Genomic DNA, 24,360 nt, shown 5'->3' with positions numbered 1-24,360 from the left:
GGCTGAAGGTGGGCCAAAGTTCAGGGGCCTATGGGAAGGAGAGAATCTTAACCAAAGTTTGGTTAAAAAGCATATTGTTGCCATTAATCAGTGGGGGACAAAACAATTCAGCTAATCCTTCATGAGTCAAAGCTCAATGAACTCCAAAAAAGATAAACTCAAAGAGACCCACCTGCACTGACACATATTAGAAGCAAACTTTCAAAACACAAAGGACAAAGAGAGCATTTAAAAAGCAGTAACAGGGGTGCCTGGGTGGCTCAGTCGGTTAAGCGTCCGACTTCGGCTCAGGTCATGATCTTGCGGTCCGTGCGTTCGAGCCCCGCATCAGGCTCTGTGCTGACAGCTCAGAGCCTGGAGCCTGTTTCCGATTCTGTGTCTCCCTCTCTCTGGCCCTCCCCCGTTCATGCTCTGTCTCTGTCTCAAAAATGAATAAACATTAAATAAATAAATAAATAAATAAATAAATAAATAAATAAAAAGCAGTAACAGAGGAGTGAATCATCACATGCAAGGGGGCTCATTAAGATAATAAGCAGATTTCCCATCAAAAACTTTGGAGGCCAGAAGGCAGTGGACCAATATATTCAAAGTACTAAAAGAAAAATCTGCCAATCAAGAACGTTGTGTGTGGCAACTTGTCCTTCAAAAGTGAGGAAGAAATCAAGAAATTTCCAGTGAGGCAAAAATCGAAAGGGAGTTTGTAACCACAAGACCTACCCACCAAGACATGATGAAGGGAGTTTCACAAGTTGAAATCACAGGACACTAAACAGTAAGTTGAAGCCACATGTAGGAGTAAAGATTTCAATAAAGGTAAATACATAGGTATTAATGTAGTGTTATTGTAACAATGGTTTGTAACTGTACTTTTGTTTGCCTTCTACATGATTTAAAAGACTAATACATTGAAAGAAAAACAATGATTAGTATAAAAGCTAATATTACTATAACTTTGGGTTCTAACTCCAAATCTTTTTTCTACATAATTTAATGCATTTAAAAGAATCATTAATTTATGGTTTTGGGCACACAATGTATAAAAATGTAATTCTGTGATATCAACAACCAAAAGGGGTAGGGATAGAGCTATAAAGGAAGAGAGTTTTTGGTACGTTATTGAAGTTAAGCTGGTTTAAATTCAAATTAGAGTTATAACTTTAGCATGTTAAGTGCAATCCCCATGGTAACCACAAAGAAAATAACTATAGAATATACACAAAAGGAATTTAAACGCTTCACTACCAAAAAATTAACAAAAGACAAAAAATGACAGTAATGTAGGAATGAGAAACATAAAAAGCTATAGTGCATATAGCAAACAAATAGCACAATGACAGAAGTAAGTCCCCCCCTTATCAGTAATTGCTTTAAATGTAAATGGATTAAACTCATCAATTAAAAGACAGAGATTGGCAGAATGGATAAAAACATAAGATCCAACTATGTGCTATCTACAAGAGACTCACTTGAGATCCAAAGTCACAAACAGGTTGAAAGTGGAAGAATGGGAAAAGATATTTCATGCAAATAGTAACCAAAAGAGAGGGCTATATTAATACCAGACAAAATAGCTTTTAAATAAAAAAATACAAAGAAGGATACTATATATTGACAAAAGGTTCTATACAGCAAGATGATAAAACAATTACAATCATACATGCACTTAATGACAGACCATCACAATATATAAAGCACAACTGGACAGAATTGAAGGGTGAGAAAGACAGTTCCATAGCCATAAAGACTTCAGTACCCCACTCTCAATAATGGGTAGAACAACCACACAGAAATAAGTAAGGAAACAGAACTCACCACAATAAACCAACTAGGTCTAGCTGACACGTACAGAACACTCCACTCAACAACAACAGAAAACATGTTCTTCTCAAGTACATGGAACATTTTCCAAGATAGAGCATATGTTAGGCCGTAGATTAAGTCTCAACAGACTTAAAAAGACAGAAATCATAAAAAGTATCTTTATCTACAACAGGATGAAGTTAGAAATCAATAACAGGGGCACCTGAGTTGCTCAGTCGGTTAAGCATCCGACTCTTGATTTTGGCTCAGGTCATGGTCACAGGGTCGTGAGATTGAGCCCCGTGTTGGGCTCCACACTGAATCTCCTGCTTGAGATTCTCTCTCTCTTTCCCTCTGCCCCTCCTCTGCTTGCTCATTCTCTGAAAGAAAGAAAGAAAGAAAGAAAGAAAGAGAGAGAGAGAGAAAGAAAGAAAGAAAGAAAGAAGGAAAAAAGGGAAAAAAAAGGAAAGAAAAAAAAACCCACTAGGGACAATGAATCACAAACAGCCAAGTAGCCTGTTAAGCTGTGGCCAATCAAATAAAAAATAAATCAATAACAAAAGGAAAACTGGAAAATTCATGAAACTGTGGAAATTAAATACAGTTTTAAGCAACCAATGGATCAAAGAAGAGATCATAAGATAAATAAGACAATACTTAGAGATGAATGAAAATGAAAACAATTAAAAGGAAAAATACAACTACCATAAGATCCAGTAATTCCACTTCTGGATATTTATCTGAAGAAAACAAAGTCACTATCTCAAAAAAAAAAAATATCTGCACCCCTATGTTCACTGCAGCACGATTTACAATATCCAAGTCATGGAAACAACTGAAGTCTCTACTGAGAGATGAATGGATAAAGAAAATGCGGGGTGTGAACACACAGACACATACAGGAATATTATTTAGCCATAAAAAAGAAGGACATGTTGCCATTTGTGAGAACATGGATAGACCTTGAGGGCATTACACTAACTGAAAGAAGTCAGACAGACTTTGAAATTTACCAAGAGAGTAAGTCTTAAAAGTTCCCATAAAGAAAGAAACAAACAAACAAACAAACTTGTAACTATGTGTGGTGTTGGCTATTAACTGAACTTATTGTGGTAATCATTTTGATATTATATATATGAAATGATTGTGTTGTACATCTAAAACGAATACAGTGTTATATATTAATTACGTCTCAATAAAAAAAAAAAAAGAAAAAAAGAAAAAGAAAACTTTGCAAAGGAAACAAAACACCTAGTCTCTCTCTCTCTGACCCCAGGGTCTGTGAAAGCCCAGTGGAGATCCCAGGCCTGCATTTCTTCTAGCGGTAACAAAGCAGGTCCCCCAGTGTCATACAAGGCCTGCTAAACAGAAGACTGAAATAAGCTCGAGTTTCATAGAGAATATACTCAAGACCTCTCGGTTTCAATCAAAACCACTCAACGAACATACCATGAACCAGGAAAATCTCAGCTGGAGTGAGAAAAGACAATGGACTGTTAACACTGCGATGCCACAGATATTAGAATTGTCTAACGAGGATCTTAAGGCAGTCAGCATAAAAATACTGCAGTGAGCAATTGTGAACACACTTGAGACAAATGAAAAAAGAAACTTCTCAGGGCTACTGTGCTCCATCTTGAGGGGTCCCCCTGCTCCCACAAACCTTCCCTGACCACTAGTCCTGCCTTACTGAGCCCTCTATCCCAGAATTCCTGCAAGAACAGACACAGCCTTAATTACCAGGCTTCTGGTCTCTGGTAACCTTGTACGTGTCAATCTTGCTTCTCTCGTGAAACCATGGAAAGAAACTCGGTGTCCCTCTCTCTCTTTTTTAAAAAATCTCTCACAAATCTCGGCAAAGAATAGGTGCACTTCACAGACAGGGGCTGAAGGGGTCCTTGAGTGAACCTACAGTGGCTCCTAGCACAGCACCTGACACAGAGTCTACACTGCAGTCAAACAGGTTTGAAGCAATAAAATATACAACAGAGAATCATTTCTACAAAGCAGGTTTCGGCACTCAGGAAACAGTGGAGAATGCAAGGCATTTGGATCAGGCTCCCTGTCCCTTTAACAAAACTCAGACATTTCTCTTCTACTTACAGGCCTGAGAAGAAGGTGCTGGACTTCCATCTGTGTAATGTGCAGCTCCTGGGTCCATGTCACCTGCTCGGTAGCCTTCTTCTCACACGGGGGCCCAGCACACAGCCCCACAACCCAGCACTGGGCACAGCAGTGCAGGAGTGGTTGATGGGGAAGGTTTCTCCTCATACCTCCAGGCCCAGGGGACATAGGGGTCAACGGCCACCTCCTGGAGTGACCTAGCTTCATGTCCTCAGGATGTGGCTTATGAGACAGTAGAGGAAAATGCAGACCCTGGGGAAAGGCCTCTGAGAGTCTCAGTGTGGCTGGGGGGAAATCAGCCTAACCAGCCTGGCCCGTGAGCTACACAGGGGGCCAGGGAACCCAAGACAAGGAGCACCTGATGCTGAGCGCTGGGGCGAGCGTGCACTGAGCCTTCCGGCTGAGCCGCCATCCCAGCAAAGGACAGCATAAAACCAGGCATCATCTCCAGAAATTTATTGGAAACACGATACAAACTGATCAGTAGACGGCATCTACTTACAGACAGACAGTCCACACTGCAATATCACGCTCTGAATGAATTATCCTGGGGAAACACTCATGACCACTGATGCATGGTCCAGGCTAGTGTCCTCTGGCAGGGAAAATCAGAAATTGGGGACAGAGGGAATGGAGGGGAGGGATGGACAGAAAACTAGGACATGGCTTTCCTGAGGGGAATCGTGAGGTGGGATTGCTAAATGCATAAATTCCCCCAAAGGAAAATAGGGACAGCCGTTAAGAATAAAGCCTTTCCCCCCTCCATTCCAAAAGCATTCTCCTCTCTAGGTGAGTGAAAGTCTATGAACCCCCCACAGGGGCAGCTCCTCTGTCTACCCTCACTGGGGTCTTAGGATAGCGTGGGAACATAAACACCAGGCTGGACATGACACAGGGCAGACGGAGGCCACACACATCCCAGCCTGCTTGCCCTCAGACCCTCTCCTCTACCTCCCCCGCTCTGTTCTGAGTGGTGGGCCTGACCACTGCAGCGAGCTTCTCCTGGGACCCCAGGTCATCTGGCTTCCAGTGGGGTTTAACTAACGAGAGGCACCTGAAGAAACTACAGAGCACGAGGAAAGCAGAAGCCAGGCTATTTGTCCCCCACACCTGGGGAGTAGGGACCCTTCCGGCAGGGACCATGCCTCCCCATCGCCCCAGCTCCCATGAGATCGGCCTCTGTGGGCCCCAGTTCCTCCCAGTGGCTCTAGTCCCCGTGCTCTGGTAACATAGCCTCTCCCCATGTCCCACCAGCTTCGGGTGGTGGCAGTTTCCTGCTGTCGTTCTCCACCTCTGGGCTGCCCCTCATTCTCCTGTTCGGCCTCTCCGCTCTTCTTGTTTCTGTGTTCAACAGTTCTCTGGATTAAAGCTCCTCTGTTTTAAATACTTGGAGTGCCTTCTGTTTCCCCGGTTGGACGCTGACTGATAGAAACGGGGCTGTGGGCAAGGTACAGCTGTGAGAGGCGGGCTGAAAACCAGTCTGTCCTCCTCTTTGTCACCATCTCTAGGAGTGGGCAGGTGGTGATGGCAGAGTGGGAAGATGGCTTGTGAACTTCTGTGTCTTCAACCAAGGGAACACAGATCAGGCTCAGCACAGCGAGTGCCACTGGGCACGTCTGCTGTGGCCATGTCCACCCCACAAGCTCACTGCACAATGGTGACACTCGGGCCCCAGGAACGGGGTCGCTGGGAAACCCTCTCAGCACCAACTGCTCAGAACGGCCAAGGCAAAGGTTAGAGGCTCCTGGGGGTCGTTCCTCCAGTCCGTGGAGTGTTCAATCAGAATGCTGGGAACTTTCCAGAGATGAAATGGGAACGTAAGATCTTCGTCAACGGCCTCTTTGTAGGAGGATGGGGCTGAAGAACCTGGAGTTCTTACTACAAGGTGAAGAGCTTTCTTGGTACATGTGGCTCAATGCAAACTGCATGTGTCCCAGAGCTAAATGGGAGCTACAACTGGGGTGGGTGGGCTTCTCTGTTCTCCTTTCAGACCAGGCTTGGCCCCCAACTCCAAATCTCCTGGGCCTGGGTGAGGAGGGACTCTCCCAACAGGCAGAGAGAAGGAAGCTGGCAGCAGAGTCATGGGCAGCAGACTTTTCTCTAATCAACAGTCACATATCACATGGGTCAGGAGAGGTGTGCGTAAGGGCCAGGGAGCCATTGCACCTTCTGTGTCCGTGTGTGACAATAAATCCAGGGCGGGACACAAGACAGCCTTCCCATGTCTTTCTTTAGAGAGAACACACCATGTGGCATGGGAGGCAGAGTGCCAGTTGCCTCTTCCCCCAGGGCTTTTTGGAGGGGACTTCTCTGCAGGGAGCCCTGAGGGCGATGCCTATCACCTCCGCCCTGCTCCCTGGACACCTCTGACACAGGCCTTCCATCGGGGCCCCAAGCCACAACCCAAAACAGCTCCAAGAGTTGGTAGTGGTGAGAACATCCCCAGGTCACCCTTGCAAATGCCAAAGGTGAGAAGCAGCTCCTTAGAAGAGAAGCCATGCTGGCTGCAGAACTGGAGGGAAAAGGCAGCTCGATCTCTCGGCATCGCCTTCAGCCGTCATCCACTGTGTTCTCTTTGCTGAGCTGAACCCAGCCTCTGAGGATCTGGATGTCTACAGTGTCGTCATTTTAGCGATACTGCACTCTGCTTGGGAGGTCGGGGGGGTGGGGTGGAGGTAGGGGGGAGTGTCAACTCAATTGTAGTCATTCTGTCCTGCAACCACCTGGCTGTCTGGCCATTCATCCAGCTGCAGACCCCAGGGACAGCTGGAAGGCCAGACTCCAGTTTTCCTTCACGGTGCCATGAGCCTGTGCCCTGCAGCCTGTCCCTGAAATGGAGGACAGGGGAGTGGCCAGACTCATGTGCCTGGGGGGGGGGGGGGCACTAAGCTATTCCTGCCCCTGCAGCTGTGTGCACAGTGGCACAGAATGGCCAGCCTGCCGTGCCAGCGAGGGCTGGTGCTGAGGGCAGACAGGAAGAACCCAAGCCAGGGAAAACCGGGTCACAGGCACGTCTCCCGGGGCCTAGGCACATGTGTTCACAGAACTGTCTGGGCCAGAAAGGTGGGGGGCTCGTGGTCATACATACACACTCACCTGCACACACAGATCTCTCACTTCACCCTCGTAGGCCAAACAGATTCCGTCTGCTTAAAACAAACCTGGGTGATTTGCGACTCGTGGAAGGACCAACCTGGCTGCAAGTCCTTGGTGGCTGGCTGGGCTGTAAGGGAACAGGGCAGTACACGAATGGCTTGTCACAGTGATATACACGCTCGACTCCGTTTAAACACCTGCTCTTGCTGGAGCTGAGACCAGGGAGAACCAGAGGACACCAGCCTCTCTCCGACAATAGAATACACGTGATATGAAGAGCTCACAGGCTTACCAAAAACGATTTTCTTATTTTTTTGTCAGAATCTCATAATTCTGTACCTAGGAAGGGTGGAGGAGGGGGAGCCGAATATAGAATGCAGGGGTGGGAGCAAAATTTCCCCGTTAAAAAATATAAAGATGAAGCCTATTGAGAGAAAGCCAAGTGACAGTAACGGCAAGGATGGGGGGATATCATGAACGGCATAAACACTGGCACATTTCTTAAGAAAAATCCATTCAGAAAGATGCCATGTCCCTCCTGTACACCATCGTGGTGCCTACGACAGGGCTGAGCGGACACATGCAGGGCAGCCGCAGATCTGAGCTCTCAGCAGCCCCGCTGCCCGAGGAACCACTGGGTGGGCCTAGGAGCAGAGGGCTAGAGAAGGAGGAGGTGCAGGGGCTCCCTCGTCCCCTCAATTTTCAGGCAGGTCCCGCCGTGGGATAGTGAGGTCTCTGAGAGGAAAGCGAGGTGACACGGATTCACACATGGAGATGCAGCTTTGGGGACGTGCACTCCCACAGTTTCTTCCCCTGCCCCACCGAGTCTCCAGGGGGCACATGTGTCTGTCTCCCACTGAGATGTACTGGAAATGGGGCTGCCTCCTTCCCAGGCACGACTGTGAACATCAGCAGGACAGTGTAGCAAGTCTTGGCTTATAGGATGAAACAGGGATAGCTCAGTCCGACACGCAGCATGTGAATTCTGGGGAAGGAGAGAGACAGGGTCAAAGTTAAAAGAGTTCTGATGGAGGAGGCCAGGCGCAAGCAAGGACAGAATCAGCCTTCCCACCAACAGTGTCACAGACTTCAAGGAAAGGGGGTCTGGCATTAATTCAAATAAAAGCTCACAGGGTAGTTTAAGGCTGGAGGGAAGTCTAATTGAGGCCAAGAAAATATGTGAATGACACTGAAGTATCTTAAAAGCTGGGTTTTGGATGGGCGGGTTTGGTGGTCACAGCCAAGGCATACAGCATACCAGGCAGGTGCTGATGGGCTTATCAAACCGACATCGAGGAACGTCTCTGAGCAGATACTGAGGAGTGGGGAGCACAATTAGCCTGGAGGAGACACAGTGTGATCTGAAGTCACCATAATTCATCATGGTGATGTGGGCACTCAGAGGCTAGGAACACATTTTCCTACAGGAGGGGAGTGAACCTCAAACACCCACGGTGTCATAGTGGCCCCTCCTTCCCACCCCCTCTGCTTCCCCCCAAAACCTTCAACTCTCCTTCCCAGGGTGGGTTACCTAGAGACTCTCAACAGAAACAAGTAAACGAAAAGCAGAAGTGGCCTGCAAACCACATCATCGTCATCTGCTATCACTCACAAGGTTGTGAAACCTTTTGCTTGGTTATTAGGAAAGTGGCTGGGAGGGCAGTGGGGGTTGTTTGCTGAGATGGGACCAGGTGCCCCAGCCAAGGAAGTGCTCAGACATGCTCTCCCATCACATGCCACTCTGCAACCAGGAGAGGACAAGGGATGCTCACCTTCACAGCCTCCCGCCATCCTGAGGAAGGTCTGCAGGATGGAGCAGAGCTGCGCCTTCACTTCATGAGCCTTTCTAGAATAGGGGAGATATATGTACACAGCCTGGTAGTTGATAGGGCTTGGCAAATATGTGTTAAATAAAAACCCAGATAATTGAGTTTAGGACTCAGGCTAACATTCGCTTTATTGAACTTACTATGGGATATATAACTGCAGGATTTAACTTTCATCAGAACCTTGTGAGCATCAGAAAGGGTGGGAACTTGCTCGAGGTCATACAGCGAGTAAGTTGAGGATTTGAACCCAGATCTTCTTAATACAGGTCAAGATTTCCCTACTACACCAAGCTGCCCCATTTTCCATCCGTCCCAGTAAGAGCATACTGTCCTCTTCAGTGTCTAAGTGAAGGGTTATGTATGTGTCAGAGCCTCTGATATTTCTTAGAAATCTCTCTCTCTCTCTCTCTCTCTCTCTCTCTCTCTCTCTCCCTCCCTCTCTCTCTCTCTCTCTCTCTCTCTTTTTGCAGGGGGTGAGGGGGGGTGCTCTGTCATTCATTTTTTTGTCCAGCCCCTGTGGAATTAAGCCATCTGCAAGAAGAGCCAATTGTAATAGTTTCCCAAGTTTTTGACCTGCCTTGGTGAACTGTGCTTTCTTTTATTTGTGCCAAACTTACCTGCTTCAGTTTCAAAAGCAACCCTCTGGCATCTAGGTTCACACCTGCCTTCTTCACGCTGGCCGTGGTTTTGAGATATGTCACCTCTCTGCATTCCTGGCTGAAGAATCCCAGTGCTTACCATCTGCCCTTGCAAGGCTATCACTTCACTGCCCTGCGCTTAGAGCTTCCTCAGTCCCACTGCATTTCCTTGAAGCAAGGAACAAGAGCCATATGCGGGGCCCAGACACAGAGGCCCCAGCACAGCACAGAGCTCCAGGACAAAATGGACACTCCTTCTCAGGTCTCCTTCCTAGATGATATAGCCCAAATCATTTCCCCTTTTTGCTTATAAATACATTCTCAAAAGCATTAATCTGCATTTGCTACTTCTGTCTATACTAACCCTGATTCATAAGCACTTGTTTTTTTACAAACATTTCCCTCTCGGTTTAAACTATTCAGAAGTACTTCATGTCCACGGACTTGGAGATTCTACGCTCTAACCAATGCAATGAAAGCAACCTTCTTGAAGGTTTTCAGCTGCTGGATTCTGAGTTCATTTCCATCCCTTCTGTAACCCGGAGGAGAAGCCACCATCAGAATTTTGGAGGCTGGAAAGCAGATATACGAGTGATAACAGATTACGCACTCAAGAAAGCCAGACCTGAAGCTGGCAGTGTGGAAAGCCAAGAACCCAATTTGTCTAAAGGGCTCTCAAGTGGCTCAGGAATTAACACTAGAGACCTCTGGCAGTGAGGGAGAGATACTGAAGCAGGGAGATTAGTTGAAGGCTGTTTGAGAAGCAGCTGGACCCCGAGAAGCCCTCCTGACTCCATACCCCTACGCAACTGCCTGCCTCCCACAAGTCTGAGTGTGTATCCTCTGAAGAGGACCCGACAGAGGGTCTCAGTCCTAGGGGACACTAGGCAACAAGCACAGTTGAGGGCAGGGCTGGCTACTCCAAAACTGAGGAATCAAGTGAACATATGCCTACTGGTGGTGAGACCTCCAGCCTTCTTCCCATTTAGCTCCCAGAAAGCATGCAGCTAAACCTTCAACTTTGGGGGGAGAGACTGTTCTATGGTATGGCATTTGTGTCCCCACAAAATTCCTATCTTGAAATCTTAATGCCCAATGTGATGGTATTGGGAGGTAACCTTCGGGAAGTGCTCAGAGGGCATAATCTTCATGGGTGGGATTAAGGCTCTTATAAAAGAGACCCCACAGAGCTCCCTAGCCCCTTCTAACATGTGAGGACACAGAGAGGAGTCAGCAGTCTGATACCTAGAAAAGGGATTTCACCAGAACTCAACCATGTCAGCACCCTGATCTTGGACTTCCCAGCCTCTACAACTGTGAGAACTAAATTTATGTTATTAAAGGTGATCCATCCACAGTATTTTGTTATAGCAGCCCAAATGGACTAAGATAGATGGGAAGAATCTTCTCTGGGAAATGTGACCAGCCTATGAGACCAGCCTATGAGATAGTGGCATTTGAGTCACCGAACAAACAGTCCAGCCTGATCACCATACTGGGAAGTGTATTACAGTCTCCCCCCATAAGCAGAGCACAGAGCTTTCAGTCTGATTCTATTCCCCTACTCTTAAACATTCGTAGACAACCACAGGTCACCAGGGAAAAACCTGCAACATAAACGTCAGAGGCCAAAACAAAGAACAAAGAGAAGAATTAAAATCGGAAGAAACATACTATTCATGGAGAAGAAAACTTAAAAAACAGAAAATGCTATAAATATCCTCAGAAGACTAAAAAAAGATACAGTATCCATGAAACACAAACAGTATGCTATCAAAAAAATAAACAAGCAAACAAACATGAGAGAGCCAAGGGGAGCTGGCAGGGAACCTATAGAAAGACTGAAGAATTCTGCATTCTATAATGGTGGGCTAATTTGTATTAGATTAACCCTCCAGCCAATAATAGTAACAAACTTTGGATAAAATATTAACAAAAAAAAACTCCTTGAAGATTCTGGAGAGCAACCAAAAATCAGGCAAAAACTGGAGGGCATATGATCCTTGAAAAAAAAAAGTGAGATTAGGGGAGATCCACCCTTAACTGGCTTTTCCTTTGTGGGCACGTTTTCCAGTACAAAAGGGAAATGGCTCAAGCAGAAAACTGCAATCTAAGCGGGCTGAAGAATCAGGGAGAGTTCAGAGTTTGAGGCTGCCAATACAGCTGGAAATACAGGAGGAGGTCTGGAAAGGAAGAGGACAGGGAAAGGGAAGCTGCCATATCTACATACAAATCCCCCTCAAATCATTGGCCGATTCTGGAACTATGCAATTGTGAGGTGGGACCCTAAGAAGCCCAGATGGAAACATCAGCTGGAAGGCTAACAAAGGCTGAGCAGCAACCTCAGCAGCTGTCTAGTACTAGGAAGACAGAGTTTGGAGTTCAAGTTCTGACAAGTGGGAAGGGCTGTACAAACAGCTTGGTCTTTCCGTTGAAATCTCACGGAACTCAGAGCAAAACTGAAATAGACCAGACCTATTAAAGCTTTAAACCAAGGCTGCATAAAACCAGAAGAGACTCTTGGATACTGACAACAAACTGAGGGTTGATGGGGGTGGGGGAGAGGGGAAAGTGGGTGATGGGCATTGAGGAGGGCATTTTTTGGGATGAGCACTGGGTGTTGTATGGAAACAAATTTGACAATTATATTTTAAAAATAATAATAATATAAACAAACAAACAAACAAACAAACAAACCAGACTGCATAGAATCAAAGTGACCTGCCAATTTAATTGCTTGCTAGAACAAAACGCAACACTCTGCAGTGGAAAATAACAGAATCCGGAGTCTCTAAAACTTATCATCCACACTGACCGGTATTCGTTAAAAACTAATAGCCTGATCAACCCACCAAAACAAAATACAGTTAGTAGAAAATGACTAATGAATGATTCAGATGTTAGAATTAGCAGATATGGATATAAAATATTCACTATAGGGGCACTTGGGTGGCTCAGTCAGTTAAGCATCTGACTCTGGATTTCAGCTCAGTTCATGATCTCACAGTTTAAGAGTTTGAGCCCCGCCTCAGGCTCTGAGCTGACAGGGAGGAGCCTGCTTGGGATCCTCTCTCCCTTTCTGCCCTTCCCCTGCTCTCTCTTTCTCTCAAAATAAATTTTTAAAACTTAAAAAAAAAAAAAAACATAAAAAAATAGATGATTGTTGGGCACTTGGGTGGCTCATTTGGCTAAGTGTCCAGCTTCCACTCAGGTCATGATCTTATGGTTTGTGAGTTCGAGCCCCACATCAGGCTCTGTGCAGACAGCTCAGAGCCTGAAGCCTGCTTTGGATTCTGTGTCTCCCTCTCCCTCTGCCCACCCCTGCTCACACTCTTTCTCTCTCTCAAAAATAAATAGATATTAAAAAAAATTTTTAATAGATAATTATTTAAAACCATAAAAAAAGAAAATATTCTCTATAAGTTTGTTAAAGAATCTATAGGGACACCAGGGTGGCTTGGTTGGTTAAGTGTTTGGATCTTAGTTTTGGTTCAGGTCATAATCTCATGGTGGGTTTGAGCCTCTCACTGAGCTCTGTGCTGATAGCGCGGAGCCTGCTTGGGATTCTCTCTCTCCTTCTCTCTCTCTCATGTTTGTGTGTGTGCACTCTCTCTCTCAAAATAAATAAATAAATAAACTTTAGCCAAAAACAAAGAGAAAAATAATCTATAAAAAAAAAGATGAATGTACAGCGACATGCAGAATGAACCTGGACCAATTTCTTACACCATACACAAAAATAAACTCAAATGGATGAAAGACCTAAATGTGAGACAGGAAGCCATCAAAATCCTCAAGGAGAAAGCAGGCAAACACCTCTTTGACCTTGGCCACAGCAACTTCTTACTCAACACGTCTCCGGAGGCAAGGGAAACAAAAGCAAAAATGAACTACTGGGACTTCATCAAAATAAAAAGCTTCTGCACAGCGAAGGAAACAATCAGCAAAACTAAAAGGCAACCAACAGAATGGGAGAAGATATTTGCAAACGACATATCAGATAAAGGGTTAGTATCCAAAATCTATAAAGAACTTATCAAACTCAACACCCAAAAAACAAACCAGTGAATGAGTGGGCAAAAGACATGAATAGACATTTCTCCAAAGAAGACATCCAGATGGCCAACCGACACATGAAAAAATGCTCAACATCACTCATAATCAGGGAAATACAAATCAAAACCACAGTGAGAACCACCTTACACCTGTCACAATGGCTAACATTAACAACTCAGGCAACAACAGATGTTGGTGAGGATGCGGGAAAAGAGGATCTCTTTTGCATTGTTGGTGGGAATGCAAGCTGGTGCAGCCACTCTGGAAAACAGTATGGAGGTTCCTCAAAAAATTAAAAATAGAACTACCCTAGACCCAGCAATGGCACTACTAAGTATTTATCCAAGGGATACAGGTGTGCTGTTCCGAAGGGACACATGCACCCCCATGTTTATAGCAGCACTATCAACAATAGCCAAAGTATGGAAAGAGCCCAAATGTCCATTGATGGATGAATGGATAAAGAAGATACACACACACACACACACACACAATGGAGTATTACTCAGCAATCAAAAAGAATGAAATCTTGCCATTTGCAACTACATGGATGGAACTAGAGGGTATTATGCTAAGCGAAATTAGTCAGAGAAAGACAAATATCATATGACTTCACTCATATGAGGACTTTAAGACACAGAACAGATGAATATAAGGGAAGGGAAGCAAAAATAATATAAAAACAGGGAGAGGGACAAAACATAAGAGACTCTTAAATATGGAGAACAAACAGAGGGTTACTGGAGGGGTTATGGGAGGGGGGATGGGCTAAATGGATAAGGGACATTAAGAAATCTACTCCTGAAATCATTGTTGCACTATATGCTAACTAATGTGTATGTAAATTTAAAAAATTAAATTAAAATAAATAAATAAATAAACGTTAAAAAAAAAAGATGAACGTAATGGGTAACAAGATGGTGTATTTTAGGAGAAATATAAAAAAACTAAAAGGAAATTCTAAAACTGAAAAATACAAAATCTGAAATGAATAATTTGTTAGATGGGATAATAGCAGATCCAATACTGTAGAAGAGGGACGTGTGCTTGGTTCAGTCAGTTGAGCATATGACTTGATCTCTGGGTCATGAGTTCCAGCTGCATGTTGGGTATAGAGTTTACTTTAAAAAAAAATACTGCAGGGGCACCTGGGTGGCTCAGTTGGTTAAGCGTCTGCCTTCAGCTCAGGTCATGATCTTGCGGTTTGTGAGTTCGAGCCCGCGTCGGGCTCTGTGCTGACAGCTCAGAGCCTGGAGCCTGTGTCAGATTCTGTGTCTGCCCCTCCCCTGCTCCTGCTCTGACTCTCTCTGTCTTTGAATAATAATTAAACGTTAAAAAAATTTAAAAAAAATACTGCAGAAGAATCAATGAATTTGAAGATCTCTAAAAAAAAAATTACTGAAACTGACAAACAATACGTACTGTATGACTCCATTTATATAAAATTCTAAAAAATATAGTCTGTGGTGACAAAAAGTGGATCAGTGGTCACCTGAGATGATGTGGGGAGATGGGGTGGGTGGGAGAGTAGATTATAAAGGGGTACAAAAAAAGTTGTTGAGGGTGATGGATACGTTTATTAAGTATATAATGGATGGATAAGGGATTGTGGTATTTCCTGGGGTATACATATGTTAAACTTATCAAGTTGTACATTTATTGTTATTCATTTAAAAAAAATTTTTTTTTTAACGTTTATTTATTTTTGAGGCAGAGAGAGACAGAGCATGAATGGGGGGAGGGTCAGAGAGAGAGGGAGACACAGAATCGGAAGCAGGCTCCAGGCTCTGAGCTGTCAGCACAGAGCCCGACGCAGGGCTCGAACTTGTGAACCACAAGATCATGACCCGAGCCGAAGTCGGTGACTCAACTGACTGAGCCACCCAGGCGCCCCGTTATTTATTTTTTTAAAGTTTGTTTATTTATCTTGAGAGAGAGAGTGTGTGCAAGCAGGGGAGGAGCAAAGAGAGAAGGGGAGAGAGAGACTCCCAAGTGGACTCCATGCTGACACTATGGTTGTCAGTGGGGCTCAGTCTCACAAACATGAGATCAGGATCTGAGCTGAAATCAAGAGTTGGATGCTTAATCGACTGAGTCACATAGGCACCCCTCAAGTTGTATATTTTAAATATGTGTAGTTGAGGGGCGCCTAGCTGGCTCAATTAACTGTCCCACTCTTGATTTCAGCTCAGGTCATGATCCCAGGATTGTGGGATACAACCCTGCACTGGGCTCTGTGCTAAGCGTGGAGCCTGTTTAAGATTTTTCTCTCTCGGAAAGACAGATACCATATGGTTTCACTCTTATGTGGATCCTGAGAAACATAACAGAAACCCATGGGGGAGGGGAAGGAAAAAAAAAAAAAAAAAAGAGGCTAGAGTGGGAGAGAGCCAAAGCATAAGAGACTGTTAAAAACTGAGAACAAACTGAGGGTTGATGGGGGGTGGGTGGGAGGGCAGGGTGGGTGATGGGTATTGAGGAGGGCACCTTTTGGGATGAGCACTGGGGGTTGTATGGAAACCAATTTGACAGTAAATTTCATATATTAAAAAATAAAAAAAAAAAAAAGATTTTTCTCTCTCGGGGCGCCTGGGTGGCTTGGTCGGTTAAGCGTCCGACTTCGGCTCAGGTCATGATCTCACGGTCCATGAGTTCGAGCCCCGCGTCGGGCTCTGTGTTGACAGCTCAGAGCCTGGAGCCTGTTTCGGATTCTGTGTTTCCCTCTCTGTCTGCTCCTCCCCTGTTCATGCTCTGTCTCTCTCTGTCTCAAAAATAAATAAACGTTAAAAAAAATTAAAAAAAAAAAAAGATTTCTCTCTCTCTCTCTCTCTCCCTCTGCCCCTCTCCCTACTCATGCTCTCTCTTTAAAAAAAAAATATGTATATAACATATATATGTACATATATATATATATATGTATATCTATAAGAATATATATAAGGATCATTTCACAGTGATAAAAAGGTACAAAAGACCTAAAAATTCTAATTATATATACCATCAATAATAGAATTTCAAAATACTAAGGCAAAAACTGACAGAATAAAGGGAGAAATAGACAAATCTGGTTGGAATGTAAATTTGAGAAAGTCTCCCAGAAAATAGAACAAAAAGACACAGAGAAATAAAACTGGAGAGACAAAAGAAAATCGGAAGACCAGTATAGGTCTAATGTCCAACATCTTGACCCTTTCTTCTGCTGACTTTACAGTTCCAGATACCTTAAATGTGGTCAGCCTTGTTTCCCCAGAACTCACTCTTGGCCTTGCTCCCCAGCTGCCCTGGAAAGGGGCTCCTTGTTGTCACTCAGTGAAGCTGCAGTTAGACTGTCATGGAAACAGTCTTCTCAGATTATCTTCTTCAGGCACCTCCGTTTAACAAAGTTGCCTTCAAGCTTGCTCCTCAGTTCTACATTAATTGCTTTTCATATTCATCTATATGTAAATAATTGTTGATAAAAATAAATATTTGGTTGAGGGAGAAAAATGCATAAATTATAACTCAGATGTTTTCTGAGCTTAAAGAGTACTCAGTCATCTGGAAGGGAAAACAGGAAACAGGAAAAGAAAATAATAAAGAGCAAGATTGGGAAGCTTAAAATGAACCCAGTGGGAGGTCTCCAAATCAACTGGACTGTGACAAATCCTTCCATTTCCATTGCCCTGGGCACCCCCCCCCCCCCCCGGCAGATTCAGAACACTCCTCACCTCCATCCTGGGACCCAAAGAGAATGCTCAGGAGGATACCTAAATCAGTTGATTTCAGGAGTTGATCTTTACTTCCTCGGAGTATCAAGATCTAATACTGATGTCCTAATGCCTTTCTCAGACATCTGTGTCTGCTCTTTTGATGGATGGGTCACACTTACTCTAAGGAAGAGTTGTTTCTCAGGGACCTAATCCCCTTCTTCTGCTGTCTCCCTCACTTTCCTTTCCCAAGCATCCACCTTTCCCCACAAAAAAACCAGGACTTAGCTCTCAAGTCAGGGGTTCCCTTTCTTTCTCAGAGATTCATCCTCTACATGTCACTGAGAATGGGAATACATTGGGACAGGTTGGTTAAAAAGGTTTCCTGTTGGGGCGCCTGGGTGGCTCAGTCGGTTAAGCGTCCGACTTCGGCTCAGGTCATGATCTCACGGTCCGTGAGTTCGAGCCCCACGTCGGGCTCTGTGCTGACAGCTCAGAGCCTGGAGGCTGCTTCTGATTCTGTGTCTCCCTCTCTCTCTGACCCTCCCCCATTCACGCTCTGTCTCTGTCTCAAAAATAAATAAACATTAAAAAAAAAGAAATTTAAAAAAAAAAGGTTTCCTGTAATGACCCTTGCAGGCAAACAGAGATTGACTGAGGAGGCCAGAGCTGCCCCTGAGAGCTGAGGACCCTTGAGTAACTACCATGGACTTCTGCCACTCTTCTAAGATCTCCATATTGCTGAGAGGGTGTCAAGAATAGACCTCCGACAGGCTCACACACTAGTATTTCCCTCAGGAATAGGATAAAAGTATTCTCTGGAAGAAACTGATATTAGTAAACTCAGGAATGGTCCCAGGGGTGGCCGATTTGACATCCTTCCGGAATATTCCAAAACACCAAGTTGTTAATTACTCATGCCTAATGTACTTGGGTCTTTCTCTACAATGCCACCTTATGGCATCCACTCCCCTCAGATAATGCTTCTATGTCCCGAAACTCTCTAGATATATTAGGTACTCTGCTATAATTACTTGACATTCAATAAACCCTGGGGCCATAATGATCCATTGGAAAATACTGAAAAAAAAATTCAAAGTCACTTTTATCTATTAAACCAGGTTGTAACATTACATTCTGAGACAAGGAGATCAGAGGCAAATCCAGGGGCACTTGATGTTCTTCCATAAACACTATTTTGGAAGATAAAAAAAAAAAACATGAAGTCTCTTGAAATGATATAAAAATGTTGACAGAAGGCGGCCTGGGCCCAAGTGTGCCTAGGAATGTCATCAGCTGTTGCTGGAAGTCTATTTTTGTTGGGATTTGTGAAGACAGCAGAAGCATTCCCAGAGCGTTCTCACTGCTCTCACTGGTACAGTGGACCTCCCACCCCCCATTTTCCGGAGTTGGGATGCAAACAGCTGGAGCTATTGAATCACTGAGTCAGAAACAAGTCGTCCAAAGGACAGTCTTCACACCCTAGATCATAATATTGTACTTAGAGGCATCCACATTGGATACCCTCTTCATAGGAGACTTAGAGAAATGATATTACTCAATGTGGAAAACAAATAAGGAAAAAAACCTGGATCTGCACTGTATTCACAGACCCCAGGGGAAATAAGCCAGAAGAGAGCAGATTAAAAAGGAGTTTATTGTACCATTCATCAATTTCCTTGGCTCAGATGCCCTGACTCTGTCCCACTGATAACTCACCTCTCTCCTGAGCCTGTTGGCTTTGGTATACCCGACACACTGAATCCGGCTTCAGTAGTACCCCTGGGACAAAAGCTGTATCATCTCAGAAAAAGATGATAAGAGCACACCTCCAATTGATGTCCCCTCGGTCATATCACTACAAAACAGAAGTTGTTCTCTAGGGTCCCCATTTGATAAAGACAGAGACATAGCAGCCAGACGCCTGTCCCTGTGCAGCAGAATAAAAGATCTGCTCCCTGGGGCGGGGAGGGCCAGGGCATCTTCTTAGGGGTCAGGAGAGAGGGGTCAGCCCCTCTCTCTCCTCTCTGGAGTGTTTTCTGACTCAGCCCTCATTCTGAAAAAGATTCCACTGTCTCAGGATGGTGATATTCCATCCCCTCTGCTGTAGGGTCTCTAACTGCAGGAGCCTATATGAGGCTAAATGAGCCCTCTTTATCAATCTGATTTCCTGTCTTTAATACTCCTTTAAATAGCTTAATCAAAGGCAATTTCTCTTTATAGATACTGGGCCCTTCTAATGTGCAAATATACTTTGGAACACACCCATTTACTTCCAAGCAAACCCATGAGTCATTTTTTGGAAATCCTATGTTTATGTCAGAAATAAATGTAAATAAATGTGTTGACACTTTATTTATATACAATCCACATATGACTACAAAAACTTTGGTTGATATCTTAACAATTTTCAAAATAGTTCTTCTAAAAAGGGGGGGGGGGGATAGAATCTGAGCACTTAATGAATACCTACCATGAGTCAGAGTCAATGCTGGGTGTACCCTATAATTTAATTTAAACACATTTCACCTTTAGGTGATTCTGTGAATTTTCTCTTGTTTCTTTTTTTCTCCCCTCTCTCTGACACTAATATAGTTCTTATGCCCTACATTTCAGAAAATGTAGGGGGTATGTTACAGGCAGAAAAGCCTCACAGAGGCAGGAGATGGAGGGATAGCTTTGATCAGACAATCATGGCTTATACCTCACAGTCTAAGTACAGAAAAACACCTACTATGTTCCTCTCTATATTCACAAACACACACCCATCTCCAACATGGAGAAAACATAAACATCTCCCAGGTATTTGTTGCACTGAGCACACAAATCCTGGTCCTTATACACCAAGTGGAAACAACCCCAGATTGGAGTTTAAATCTCATCTCTGCTACTTGTTAGCAGTGTGGCTTTAGTGAAATCCCTCAACCTCTTTGAGCCTGGGGTTTTTCATTATTAAAATGCATGTTATAACAACTATCTCATAAAGAGTTTGGAAGATCAGGGGCGCCTGGGTGGCTCAACTGGTTAAGCATCTGATTTCGGCTCAGGTCATGATCTAACGGTTCGTGAGTTCGAGCCCCGTGCCTGGCTCTGTGCTGACAGCTCAGAGCCTGGAGTCTGCTTCAGATTCTGTGTCTCCCTCTGTCTGCCCCTCCGCCGCTTGCACTCTGTCTCTCACATTGTCTCAAAAATAAATAAACGTTGGGGCGCCTGGGTGGCGCAGTCGGTTAAGCGTCCGGCTTCAGCCAGGTCACGATCTCGCGGTCCGTGAGTTCGAGCCCCGCGTCAGGCTCTGGGCTGATGGCTCGGAGCCTGGAGCCTGTTTCCGATTCTGTGTCTCCCTCTCTCTCTGCCCCTCCCCCGTTCATGCTCTGTCTCTCTCTGTCCCAAAAATAAATTAAAAAAAAAAAAATAAATAAATAAATAAACGTTAAAAAATAATCTTTAAAAAAAAAAAGAGTTTGGCAGATCAAGTGGTATAAGGTAGACGCAATATCTTTAATCATTATCACAACCCCATTAAGGCAAATGAAATTTGTACTTTACAGAGGAGAAAACAGGTTTCAAGAATCTGAGTGACTCACCCAAGGCCACACAGGAAGTAATCAGAGAAGTGAGCAGTTAATCCTAGATGGTTCCAAACACTTAGAGGTACGTTTTCCCCCATGGCACAGAGAAATCCCATCTGCCCTGTTGCCCTCTCTTTTGGGCTCTCACACATGGAAAGGCTTTTTCCAGTAATTGCTCTTCTCTCCCCACTGATCTCAGGGCTTTCTCTACTCACAGCTACGTGGAATTAACCAAGTCAGCCAAATGTGGTAGGTACTTGGCTCGCTGGCAATAAAAAGGTCACCAAAGCACCTGCAAGTCAGCAAAGGAGATAGGATTTGGAAAGCATGTGATGGCAGGCGGCACATTACTGGCCCACCGCCTGACGGGAAAGACTGGAGTATAGCAGACAGTGGTAAGGAGCTGTGTAAGTCTATGTTTTGAAATTTCATTCTTCCTGCCATTACTGACCCCAAATAATGAGGCTTCTTACGTATGCAGATTCTGTTTTCATGCTTGGAGTTTAAGTTCCAGTAGGGGAGTCACAGAGGGCTGGGTGTGGCCCGGTGCCAAGGGTTAAGCTTAACAGAAGACACAGAGGTCTGATTTCTAACCATCGGTGCCTTTAAGAGGCCAGGGCCAGATGAAAGACAGTGACTTTCAGGAAGATGATAAGAAGCTGCCCATCATTTAAAAAATTTTTGTTTAACATTTATTCATTTTTGAGAGACAGAGAGAGACAGAGCACAAGCAGGGGTGAGGCAGAGAGAGAGGGAGACATAGAATCTGAAGCAGGCTCCAGGCTCTGAGCTGTCAGCACAGAGCCCAACAATCATGGCCTGAGCTGAATTTGGACGCTTAACTAAGCCACCCAGGCACACCCCCACCTTTTTTTTTTTTTTTTTTTTTTTTAAATGTCAGGTAAAATCCTTCCTACCAGCAGGAATCCAGAGCCTCTTTATCCATCATCATGAACTTCCAGCTGAAGGTGGAGGGTGAATAAAGGGAGGCAAGCCCCTGAGAAGGGGACAGGAAGCCCTAACGCTGAGATATCTGGATATTTCAGTACAGTCAGGTTTTGTTTCCAGTTAAATTAGTTCTGTCCATCAACATCCTGTTTGGTGTGCTCATCTGTCTGGCATGCTGGTAATTAAGTAGCAATGCTAACAGATTTTATTATTGGATCACAGGGCGAGGCTTTTCCATGAGTTTGTATCCATCAATTCCAGTAAGTGATGGTATTGACTATCTCATGAAAACTCACTATTGACCTAATTTTTTTTTCCCCTAGTACTTTGAGTTCACTTTGGAAGCTCAGGTTAGTCTGGATCCTATGTCCCAAGGAAATAAGAAATAGACCCTTTATCCCAAGGAAAAGCTTCACTGGGAGTACAAAAATGGGGACATTTTCGGGGCGCCTGGGTGGCTCAGTCGGTTAAGCGTCCGACTTCAGCTCAGGTCACGATCTCGCGGTCCGCGAGTTCGAGCCCCGCATCGGGCTCTGGGCTGATGGCTCAGAGCCTGGAGCTTGCTTCCGATTCTGTGTCTCCCTCTCTCTCTGCCCCTCCCCCGTTCATGCTGTGTCTCTCTCTGTCTCAAAAAAAAATAAACGTTAAAAAAAAAAATTAAAAAAAAAAAATAAATGGGGACATTTTCTACAATGTGTGTTTCCCTTACACTTGTCTCTCAGCTCCACACCCATCCATTTAAATTCAGCTTAGCGACGCTGGGCCTGGGACTCTGCAAATACTTCTCCTTCGCCATCTGGCTCCCTGATACACCAGTAGGGGGTGCTAGAGGGAGGCTGTAAGGCTGGCAGCCACAGAAGGCGCTTGCCGGGTCCTGCTCCCGCCTCACCCCCCCCCCCCCCCCCCCGCCCCGCCCCATAGCAGGTGCAGTTTGCTCCGTTCCCAGCTTTGCTTCACGCTGCCGGAACCAGCCTCATCACACTTGAGAGATGCCAGCACCCGCAGAGCAGCGCCTTTCCTCGGGGCCTCAGTTCTAGCTCCTCGGGCCTCCTCGAGCCTCTAGCATGTGATAACCGCAACTGCTTGCTTTTGCTCTCCCAGCCCTAGGGATGGCGGCTGCTTCCTGTGCCCCTCACCATGTTCCGTCACCTATTCTGTCCTCCAAGACCTGCAATATTGACTTCTTACGTTAAGTTAGCGAGAACGACTTCTGCGTTTTCTACTTTGCTGACAAATATTTGAGAGCCACAACTTCTTTTATAGCCGTGGTTAAGAGCAAACTCTGAAATCAGCCACACCTGAATAGGAATCCCAATCCATTTATGCAGTGCCTGGTAACTTTGGACAATTTAAAAAAAAAAATTTTTTTTTTAATGTTTATTTATTTTTGAGACAGAGAGAGACAGAACATGAACGGGAGAGGGTCAGAGAGAGAGGGAGACACAGAATCTGAAGCAGGCTCCAGGCTCTGAGCTGTCAGCACAGAGCCCGACGCGGGGCTCGAACTCATGGACCGTGAGATCATGACCTGAGCTGAAGTCGGACGCCCAACCGACTGAGCCACCCAGGCGCCCCTGGAAAATTTAATTTACCTCTCTCTAGGTCTCATTTTTCTCAGTCACTTTCGTTTATTCAATCAACATTGATTAAACACCTACTAAGTTCCAGGCACTGTGCTAGGCAGTAGAAATACAATGTTATGCAAAACAGTTAAATGCCCTGACCCCGTAGAACCTTCTGTCACGTGAATCAAATGAGATAACACAGGTAAGGCACATGTCATCCAGCCTTCCTCTCCATACCATGCCGGGAGAGCAAAGACAAAAGGGTATGGAAGGATAAAGGTGTCTCAACAGCTAGGTCTTTCCAGAAAATGAGATGAGTGTCTTTCCCTAAACAAGGTTGAAGGTCTCCGAAAACATAACACCAGGGATTCATTGTACGTCCTGTCCATTCCTCCTGCTCGGAGCGGAGAAGCAATGACCTTGCAGCAGCAATCTTCCGAAGGAAATGGGGCAAACAGGCGTAGAGAGGGAACACTATGAGGTGGCATTTTTTAGAAATTCTAAAGATATAGGTAGCTGTGATACAAGGAAAGAGCAACGTGAATTGCAATGCGGGGCTAGGACTGGGGCCCAGTGTGAGTGTGACCATTGGGCCCAAGTGGAAAAAGAGAGTAGAGAGCTGTTATTCCAACTGTAGTCACTACAAGAGTCTTCTTACCAGAAAGTGTAGATGTACATGCATGTGTATGTATCAAATGAACTGGAACTTAATTTCTGCTTTCAATACACCTAGAGAGGCCAGAGAGGTCGTGAGGTGGAAAAGAAAGATCCCTGATTCCATGTAAGCCTGAATCCAAAAGCCCCAGGCTGTGGGCAAGCAAAAGCTGGAAAGAAATCCAATCTCCACATTTGGACACAACCCGTCCTTAGTCTTCTGCTATCCAGATACCAAGAGTATTGTGGCAAAAATGGCCAATGTCCTTGTTAGCGAAGAAGTATCCTGCAAGACTACTGTGTAGCTAAGTTCTTGAAAGTCATATCTATAACATATTGATATCCTATAAATGCAAACTAAACTCTTCACCCTCAATTTTTTATCCATTTTG

General features: G+C 44.8%; 1 protein-coding gene across 9 annotated transcripts in view; it reads right to left on the bottom strand.

The window, feature by feature from the left end:
- Positions 1–4,364: 4,364 nt before the first annotated feature.
- Positions 4,365–24,360, bottom strand: part of MTA3 (metastasis associated 1 family member 3) — a 226,700-nt gene continuing 206,704 nt past the window's right edge. For 4 of the 9 annotated variants that reach the window (XM_078444770.2, XM_078444774.2, XM_078444775.2 and 1 more), the window contains one exon: positions 4,365–8,008. In XM_078444770.2, the coding sequence (XP_078300896.1) occupies positions 7,983–8,008 (26 nt within the window). In that variant the 3' untranslated portion in view covers positions 4,365–7,982. Of the gene's footprint in view, positions 8,009–8,795; positions 8,870–24,360 lie in introns of all 9 variants that reach the window. The other 5 variants (XM_060653604.3, XM_078444769.2, XM_078444771.2 and 2 more) reach the window with 2 other exon arrangements.

This window comes from Panthera onca, chromosome A3, assembly GCF_046562875.1.
Source record: "Panthera onca isolate mPanOnc1 chromosome A3, mPanOnc1 haplotype 2, whole genome shotgun sequence".
Lineage (NCBI taxonomy): Eukaryota > Metazoa > Chordata > Mammalia > Carnivora > Felidae > Panthera > Panthera onca.
Note: the sequence above shows the minus strand (reverse complement) of the source record. Positions and strands in the feature narration are given on the sequence as shown.